An 8,927-nucleotide genomic window follows, 5' to 3' on the forward strand; every position below is an offset into this window, starting at 1 on the left:
CTCTGAACAGCTCACACCTTCTCCTCGCTCCCTTGGAGCTGCAGGGCTAAGCAGGGCAATGGATTGACCCTGCTCGGGGGTGAGTGGGACAGCTCTGCTGGGCGCCTGAGACTGACCCCTGGGGTGGGACGGGAGGAGGAGGATTAAACTACAAGTTGTCACCAGAGACAGCAGTGAAGCCCAAAAGTATCTGAATTAAGACAATAGTTACTAGTGTTCAAGAAGGTTAGCAGCAAGAAGGCCAAGTATGTAGATGACATGAAGCCGTTTAAATTTGCCAGGAGACGAGAGGATGACAAGAACTTTGGGGACATGTAAGAAAGCTGTGCTCATCAGGAAATGAAATTCAGCATCACTGTTCCCAAAGCCATGTAGCTGCAGGGAAAATGTAAACTGCGTAAGTCCTTCTAGGCTTTGGCTCTCTACCTGTACCAGGTCAAGCAAGAGCCCCAGGCATCACAACAGGCCTTTCACTGAGGACACAGTGAACAGCTTGGTACAAGCTCAGTGTTGCTCAGTGGGGAACTACAGTCAGGAGAGCAGACAAGACATTGGGAGCCATGAGGGTAGGATGGAAGTAATGCGGAGAAAGGCACCGTGCCTCCTTGTAAGCCGGCACTGCTCTCCCACTAGGCTGCTACCTCCTGTTGCAGCACAAAGGATCAAAGGAGAGTTCACCACGCATAGAGATGGTCCTGAGCAAACTGTCACAGAGAAAGTCCCCAAAATCCGGGACTGGCACCTGGAGGGAAATGAGTCAGGAGGGGATAGGGAAATAAGAAAAAACAGATGTGATAAAAGACCGCAGAATAATGACCAGCCAAGAGGTGATAGGCGTCCCTCTTCTTCCATCCTTTCTGACAGGAAAAAAGAAAACAGATGATGAAAGCAGAAAGCTTTGACTTCAAAACTGACAAAGAGGAACCAGTTTCACATAGTGAATAAGCAAACCCGAGGACTGATTGCCAGAGGAAGTCAAAGAGTACAAGAAAACGATGAGGTTTAAAGACAGATTGGGCACACATCTGAGCAATGAGAACATCCTGGCTGGTAACAGGCAATCCTAGAAAAGTTACCTACAGGAGGAGAGAGCACCCCATTGTGTATGAGAAGAGAGAGCAAACCGCTGTCAAGCACTGAGGGAATATGATGTGGTCCTGCTGAATATTGGACTCCCCTTTAACCCCACTGGGGCTTTCCCACCTTTTTTCTATCTCCAAAGCATGTGACAGAGAGAAGAGACTGAGCTAGACAGATGACTCCAACTTGAAAAAAAAATGCAGCAACAACATCATTTGCGAGGAAGATGTCAGGTACTAGGCTGGACCATCGTTCCTTATAGGGTTTCTCTTTCAGTGTCTGCATGAGATAGCTAAAGCACACGTCTACCTTGCACCTCTGCTTGAGTTTCTCTATGACTTGGTGGATAAAAGGGTATCACTTCCAGTAAAATGCATGGCTAGCTGAGCAGTTAAAGAGCTGTAGAGTCAAGCTGTGTTCCCCAGAGTGGGTTAGTTGGGACTTCTTGGGTGCTGCTCCACTAGCTGAAGTCTGCCAGAGGCCGTTCATTACCTGTGTGCCTGAAGTTCTTGGGAGGAAGGTGAGGGCCACACTAGCAAGAACACCTCTTTGTGTGCCTGCTGAAATAATGAAAAGCTGGCCTGGTAGCCAAGCTCTCAAGTCAAAAGAATCTCCCTTCCTAAACACTGAGAGCTTCATTTTTGTACCACCACCTCCTAGAGCAGCCACAGCCCAGTGACCTGTATGGAAGAAGCTACATGTGTGACTCACTTTATTAGCGAGACTTTCTTCTGGGGTGGCATGCAAGGGCTGTTCAAGAGTGGTACCATGATCTTCCATGGCTGTTCAGAAAGGTGGTGAAGAGAATTCTCTAAGTTAAATCTAAACCCATTGAGGGTCGTGGGTGATGGGACCTGTGGACTCACATAAGTACATCCTTAGCTGGAGGAGAGTGACAGAGAGCCCTAACATCAATCTATCAGGAAAGTGTGAGGACTAAAGGAATAAAGGAATTAATGAATGGGAAAGCCAGACAGGAGGAAACAAAACAAAGCAAACCAAAACAAAACAGACTCTGAAGCACAGCAAAAAGGAGAGAATGAACCTGTGATCCTTTGTTCTCTAATAGCATATTATTTCCCTTTCCCCACCACCAAAATGTCAGAAATTAACAGGCAACTTCAGTAAAAGAGAACTGAAAGAGAAAGAGAATGCAGCAAAGTTCTTACAAGCTGCTTCACAAAGGCAGAGTTACAACTGACACTGTCAATAGGTGTTATCCTCCACAAGCATACACGGGAGCCAGGGTTGTTGTGGTTTTTTTTTTTAATTTTTTGTAAGATAGTTTTATTTTAGGTTCTAAAATGCATTTATAATAAAATAAAACACTCAAAATGTGCAACGTGTGCAGTCCTCTGGGGATACCCTCTGCCACTTGAATGAGCACAATAGCAGGGCAGTACAGGGAGAGGGAGAAGAAAGTGAGCAGAGAGGAGAAAACACCATCGGGCTGCAGGGGATCTGGGCTCCAGCCATCTCCCACATTCACGTGTCCCACTAGTGAAAGGCTGTGAGACAGGCTGTGAAGGGGGCCAAAGGGTGGGAGAGAGAAGTGGCTCCGAAGCAGGCAATAGCTACTGGCTCAAATACTTCCAATAGCTCCAAAGCGTCTGTGCTGCCTGCCACCTTACTGCAGCAGTGAGTCTCGTCTTGCCCTGCTATGCAGCTTCCAGCCCCTCTGCAGGTACAGAGCTTCCATGGCCTCCTGATATGTTCGTGCCATCCCTAGACCCTCCTGAGAGGTCTGCATGGTGCCCATCTCTCTGCAGCATGGCATGCAGAGTTTCATCTTCCCATGCAGACTGGGCCTGGTGTCCCTGCTCCTGTCAGCACTCAGTTTGCTGCATCTTCTCTTTCTGCTTCTCCTCCATCTTCTTCCATGGCACAGTGACTGCAAACATCCCTTCCATTGCTGGGAAGGCAGGAGACCGTGCCTGAAGGGAAAGAAAAGGGCAATATTAGGCATGAGAGGGAGACTGAACAGCACAAGTCTGGGCTTCTCCCTGACATGGAAGACACGGTCCTACTGCTTGCAATCATGAGGCTCCCATTCCCTTCCAGAGCCAGGGAAGAGCTGCAGATACACACAGTTTCTTCTAGGGAAGGCTGGCTCCATACTATTCCCTGTGATGTCCTGGGCATAAGGAATAATAAAGACAGGACATGCTTAAGAGAGAGCAAACAATGATCTGGGCAATGGTCAGGCCATTGTCAGGTTCAATGGTATGCTAGATTTTACACCACCTTTTCAGAGTGAATAATTAAAAGCATGAAGGTTCATGCAAAATGTGGTAAGAACAAATTAAAGACAGAACCACTTCCAGATCTTGCTTTAACAAGTGACTTTATAGACAATGGAAAAGAGGTAGATCTCAGGGCTCCTGATAACGGTAAAGTATATGGTGACACACGGGTAATCAATACAACTGGAAAGGTGAGATTAGTAAAAGAATGGCATAGTAGGTGTGACCTCAGCTAAGAAAGGTACTGGGATTTTGCTGGCAGGTTTCTGCCAGGCTGTAGAGAAATGATAAGCATAAGTATTCAAAGATCAGTTGTGGGACCAATCATTAATGGCACAGAGAGCGTGAAAGTGCTAATGAGTTATGTAGCTGATAAAGCTGAGGAGCCTCATTTGGAAGAAAGAGGATGGAAATGTCATTGGACATCCAGACATTTTAGGAGAACAGAGCATTAAACTGAATGATAAGGTGAATGAAATGCAACAGTGCCAACAGCACGTTGGTAGGCTCAGGAGACTGGAACAGGAATTTCTAATGTGTGGGCAATAGCCCATCAAGGGATACCGGTGAGCAGCTAGTGTTCAACCAATGCAAGAAGAGCAAATGTAATATCAGAAAATGCCAGCAGAGAGAGGGAGAGAACAAGAGAAGAGCTTATATCTTTGCTCAAGGCACCTCATCCGCACTCTCGCAAGGGTTGAGCCCACCAGGGGAGGTGGGCAGGAAGACCATCTGTGGATGGTGGACCTGTGCTGCAACATAGGAGCTTTGCTACTTGGCAAAGCAAGGCTGTGAGGGCATATACAAATGCTTTGAGGCAGTAAATATCCTGGCTGGATTAGAGCTGTGTAAGCTAACAGAGCCGGACACCCAGGTATCCTGTTTACTGCTAGCTGAGGGTTTACAGTTACACTGTAAAGGGTTATTCATCCAAGGTTTTAGGTCAGGAAGGGTGGTTCTGATCATCTTGGACCGGACTTGCACGGTCTAGAGAGTCACCCGGAAACTGTAGATTTCTGCCTCAGATTATCCTTTGCCATCAGTGCTGATTAAGGACGGCTGACGAAGAACCGGTCATGAGTGTGTCTAGCACTACTTGCAGTGTTTTTGTGGTTTTTTGTTTTCTGCTTTTTTTTTTTTTTCTAAATGCCCGTTTTGCTTCTGTTCAAGTGCTGCCCGTCTTCAGCCTCCAGCCACAGAGACTTGGTAAGAATTTGCATCAATGCTGTCACATTCCTCATCTACAGCTCAAGGCAGGCTCAAGGCATCCAGCTCTTTCACCAGGGCAAGTTCTCCCAACCTGAAATCGCTCTGAGGCCCAGGAACCTTCTATACTAGAAGAGGATTTTCACTGTGGGCCCTTTCCAAGAAGCTAAGTTGAAGGGAACTACACCACAGCTACTCATGAAAGGTGTCCCTTGTCTATGAGGGAAGAATTTGTCATGTAATACATTTGCAGAGAAACAGCATGAAAGCTGCAGAGAAACAGTGTGACTTGTTTGCACGTTTTTTTCCAGTAGCATGCTGGGGAGGGATCAGTCCTGGCCTGGTCTTTGGAATCATAAGGGCAAGGCAGAGTTTTGAGGAGATGAGATACTGGAACAAGCTGAGCAAACAAAGTGCAGTAAGTTGCTGGATGCAGACAGCCGAGGTGCAAGGGCTGAGCCAGCAACAACAGACCTGCATCGAGATCAGCATCTGGGGACCGGCAGCCCCAGATGGAAGAAGAGACTCTGTTGCACCAAAGCATCCAGATAAAGAATGAGAGAGAGGAAACCTACAAAAGCCTGGAAATTGACCCTCCTCTAGTACAGCGTGGCTTGATCTCTGGGAGAATAAACAAGAAGCTTTTCAAGGCTGGGCTGTGATTGCCTATTGGGGGGATTAACCCCTCCTCTGAAGAGCCCAACCTGCCCACAGGCACCAGACGAATGCCATGATTAGCCAGACCTGCTGATGCCCAGGGTGCAGCTTTCACCACACATCCATGGCACTCTCAGCAGGCTGCCCAAGCCCCATTCTTCTTCTGGATTGTGTGTCCTTGCAATATTGCACTGCTGTCTCTAGGGTACCCAGAGGAAGGTCAAATAACGGCTGAGGTACAGGAAAACTAATAGAAATGGACTGGTGGACACTTACCCTTTTTTGCATGGCCACAGCCAGAACACACACCGTAAGCAGGAGGAAGAGGGTGAGAGTGAGCCCAAAAGTAACCTGCCCACTGAAGATGGTGGGAGGGCTGGAGACCTGCGCACCTGTGAGGAGGAGCCACAGTTAGGAAGGAGACAAGATTGATTTTGCACTGAGGCAAGGCAGGGACTGCACAAAGACAGGCAAACTGGAAAAGGGTGCATGGAACTGGAAGCAACAGGGGGAACTGGTGAGAGCTAAGACAGGATGACAACAAGAGGGGAACCCAAGCGGTCAGATAGGAGAAAGACAGCATGAGACTGAGAGAGGAAAGGGCGCCAGAAAACTGAACAGAGCAAGAAGGGATCAGTCACAGATCCATGGGGGACAGTACCTGTGGTCTGCAGCCCATACTGCACTGCTCCCAGTCTGCCTTCTGGGCCATAGACGCTGCATTCCCAAGTGCCTGTATCCTTTTGTGACACTTGGAGTATTTCCAAGTTAGGGCCCGTCTGGGACCTGTGGCCCTCCAGGTTACGGGAGGTGGCCACAGCCACCTTGCTGTTGGTGGGGGCTGAGTCGAGGTGCTTCCATTGGAAACGTTCGTGTCCCTGGTGGTGTGTGAGGCTGCAGATGAGCAGCAAGCGAGACCCCTCAGAAACCAGTCCTTGGATGCTTGGGGTGACTGCAGCAAAGGAAAATACATCCTCAGGAAAGACTACAGGCAGGTCCACATCTCTTTCCCATCCCTCCTTCTAATACACCCCTTCTTTATTACTTCCTCTAATTTGTTTTCTTTGTCTTCTTCAGTCTCAAGAAGAATAATCAAGTTACCCAGGGAAACCCCTGCTTTCAGCAGAGACCTTGTTTCCCGCCCTGGAATGAGAATCTATGAGTGGGAGCAACCACTGACGTGTAGCGAGGTTTATCTGCAAGTGATGGGGGACCCCAGAGGGGTGATGCACCTCCCTGTCTCTCCCCTCACCTGTAATCACTGCCAAGGTCACGTCCCTGATGATTTTCTTGCTGCCAATAGAGACAGCACAGTGGTACTGCCCTGCATCACCTGGCCACACCACAGGGAGATGAAGGGGGAAGCTTCTGCTGCTCAAATTCTGGGAGATGCCCCAGCCTTGCAAGTGTCCTCCTGCAAGGCGGCTCCAGTGGGCTGTCACCACGTTGATCCCGAAGGCGCTGGGAAGGTAGCTCAGGGTGCATGGTAGATCAGCTGCAGAGCCAGCTGCAGCATAGACCACAGGGTTGGTTGGGCCATCAAAACCTGAGCCAGAGAAAGAGGACAATGTGGGGTGGTGGCTGCAAAGAGCTCCACAGAGAGGTGGCTGTCCTGGGATGTGAGGACAAGGTGGGAACTGGGAAGCTTGAGCCACTGGGGTTGGTCAGTCACATCAAAGGGAGAAACTTGGGGATGCTGGAGTAGCAACACAGAGGCTGAGCTCACCTAGAATTTGCAGGTCGTATGTGGCAGAAATTATCTCGTTATCGGAGTATCTGAGCTGGCAGCGCCAGGGGCCTGCATCACTCATGGCTGGCCGGAAGATGGAGAGAGCCCCAGGCAAGGAGCAGAAGGTCCTGGAGGTGGGGAACAGGCGTCCATTGTGGAACCAGCATGTCTCCACAAGGCTCGCCCGGTGGCTAGAGTTGCAGCTCAACAAGAGCAGCTCATTTTCTATCACAGGGCTGGGTGGACTGAGGGTCACTGCAAGAAAAAGAAAAGGGGGAGGTTGGGGAAGATGAGATCACAGGGGGACTACCAAACCATCCCTTTTTGCCCTTCCTGTCCTAGCTTTGTCCCTTGGGCAGCTGTCTCTCCAGAGCTGAGAGCAGACTGCAGGAAGCTGCTGCCTGTACTCTAACCTGTCCTGGCAAATATGCCATCCCCACCCTGTCCCACCCATACAACCTCCAAGGACCTAAAATCAAGGTTATCCAGGGTTTCCATCTTCACCTACCCGTAATTACCCCCAGCTCCACCTGGCAGCTCTGGACCTCTGTATTGTATGTCACCCATGCCTCATACAGCCCGGCGTCCTCGCTCCGGACGGGGTCAATTCGCAGGGAGAAATTGCCATTGCGTAAGGCAGAGTCCTGGACTGACACCCGGGGCCTCATGGGCAGTGCCATCTTCCGGAGACCCGAGCGCTCCACTTCCAGCACCATGTGTGGCTCCTGGTGGGCACTGGGAGGGGAACAAGTGAGTGGCTCGTGCCAGAGGCAAAGGCGAGATCAAGGGTGGGAAGCAGGAGGGAGGGAATGTGGGGGAGGAGAAAGGGGGCTCGAAGTGTCTCCCACCCTCCCCAGTCCCCACAAGGACACAGATCTGTCTTGGCCCTGGCATACCTTCCCCCATGCCGCTTCCACAGCAGAGATGTCACGTCGGGCAGATGCTTCGAGCTCTTTGCCATCCTTCTGGGGCTCAGGTGGCAAGGCAGCACGGCTGAACTCCCTGCTCTGGCCCATACTTTCTGCTCCCTGCTTTCCCCCTCTGTTACTCCTGGCAGGATGTGGCCAGCTGTAACGACACGGAGAGCTGAGCAAAGGGTGGGATTGATGGAACAGGGGGCAATATCTGGCCATCTTCAGAAGGGCACAAATTCTCCCTTCCAGACCGATCAGGTTCCAAGTAACATCCAGACTCAGCTTACCGAGCTACTCTGCCCTCCCTGGAAATGTTCAGCCCCTCTTACCATTGAAAGCCAGCAGAGTGAAGGTGAGGAACAGCACTGGGAACACTGGCCTCATGGTGGCAGCCAGGAGAGGTGAAGGGCTTCGTCTTCCCACTCAAATCCGTGCTTGATCAGGTCAGAAGCTTTGAGAGCTCAGCAAAAATGAGGCATGGGCAAAGAAGATGTTAGGGTGGGTGGATGAAGCAAGGGGGGGTGTCAGCTGGATGTGCTTGCTTCTCGTGCTGTCTCTCTCTGATCAAAGTATTTCCCTAGATGCCCTTATATTGCAGGTGGGCAGCTAATTTCCTTGTATCACTAAGAAGATGCGTCACAACCAAGAAACCAGTGTAAGTCTGAGGCACGTGAAGACAGAGCTGAAGCCAGTGAGAGAGAGGAGGGAGGGACCAGAGACACTGCTCTAAGCATCTTTTAGTGGAAATTCTTTGGGTCGCTGTTGTTTTTCTTACAAGTTTCGCTTCTACATAGACAGTGGAAAAAGTGTAGAAGACACTTCCCAGCAAGTACCCTTCATGTTTTTCTTTCATCTCTTACCTTTTTTGGTTTGATCTTTCCGCCTCTTACAGCTTCTCTCTAATTGTTTCAGGGCTTTTCAGAACCTGTTGGTCTTTTTTCTGCTGTTCTTTTCTTTTGTTGTTGGTGGTGGTTTGGTTTTTTTGTGTGGTGGTGTTTTTGTCTTTTTTTTTTTTCTTCTTTTCTTCTTTAATCCTTCAAATGTGCCGATTTTTTGGCTTTTTCTCATTGGCCGATTCACAGGCAGGAAAGGGTTTAT

The 8,927-nt window shown here is 49.6% G+C and overlaps 1 protein-coding gene across 1 annotated transcript; it reads right to left on the reverse strand.

Moving 5' to 3' along the window:
- Window positions 1–2,906: 2,906 nt before the first annotated feature.
- LAG3 (lymphocyte activating 3) lies at window positions 2,907–8,213 on the reverse strand. The gene is made up of 8 exons (XM_065658720.1): window positions 8,159–8,213; window positions 7,812–7,983; window positions 7,424–7,650; window positions 6,913–7,170; window positions 6,439–6,732; window positions 5,848–6,138; window positions 5,463–5,578; window positions 2,907–3,014 (listed from the first exon to the last, which is right to left on the reverse strand). Exons 1-8 carry the CDS (start codon window positions 8,211–8,213, stop codon window positions 2,907–2,909), a joined length of 1,521 nt encoding a protein of 506 aa, XP_065514792.1.
- Between the last annotated feature and the right edge of the window lie 714 nt (window positions 8,214–8,927).

The sequence above is a fragment of the Caloenas nicobarica genome, chromosome 1, assembly GCF_036013445.1.
Source record: "Caloenas nicobarica isolate bCalNic1 chromosome 1, bCalNic1.hap1, whole genome shotgun sequence".
Classification (NCBI taxonomy): domain Eukaryota; kingdom Metazoa; phylum Chordata; class Aves; order Columbiformes; family Columbidae; genus Caloenas; species Caloenas nicobarica.

Coding starts and splice junctions, on each gene's coding strand:
- LAG3 (XM_065658720.1), bottom strand. CDS start 8,213: ATGAGGCCAGTGTTCCCAGTGCTGTTCCTCACCTTCACTCTGCTGGCT. Junction 6,733..6,912: donor ATACGACCTGCAAATTCTAG/GTGAGCTCAGCC, acceptor TCTCTGGCTCAG/GTTTTGATGGCCCAACCAAC. Junction 5,579..5,847: donor GTATGGGCTGCAGACCACAG/GTACTGTCCCCC, acceptor TCCTCCTCACAG/GTGCGCAGGTCTCCAGCCCT.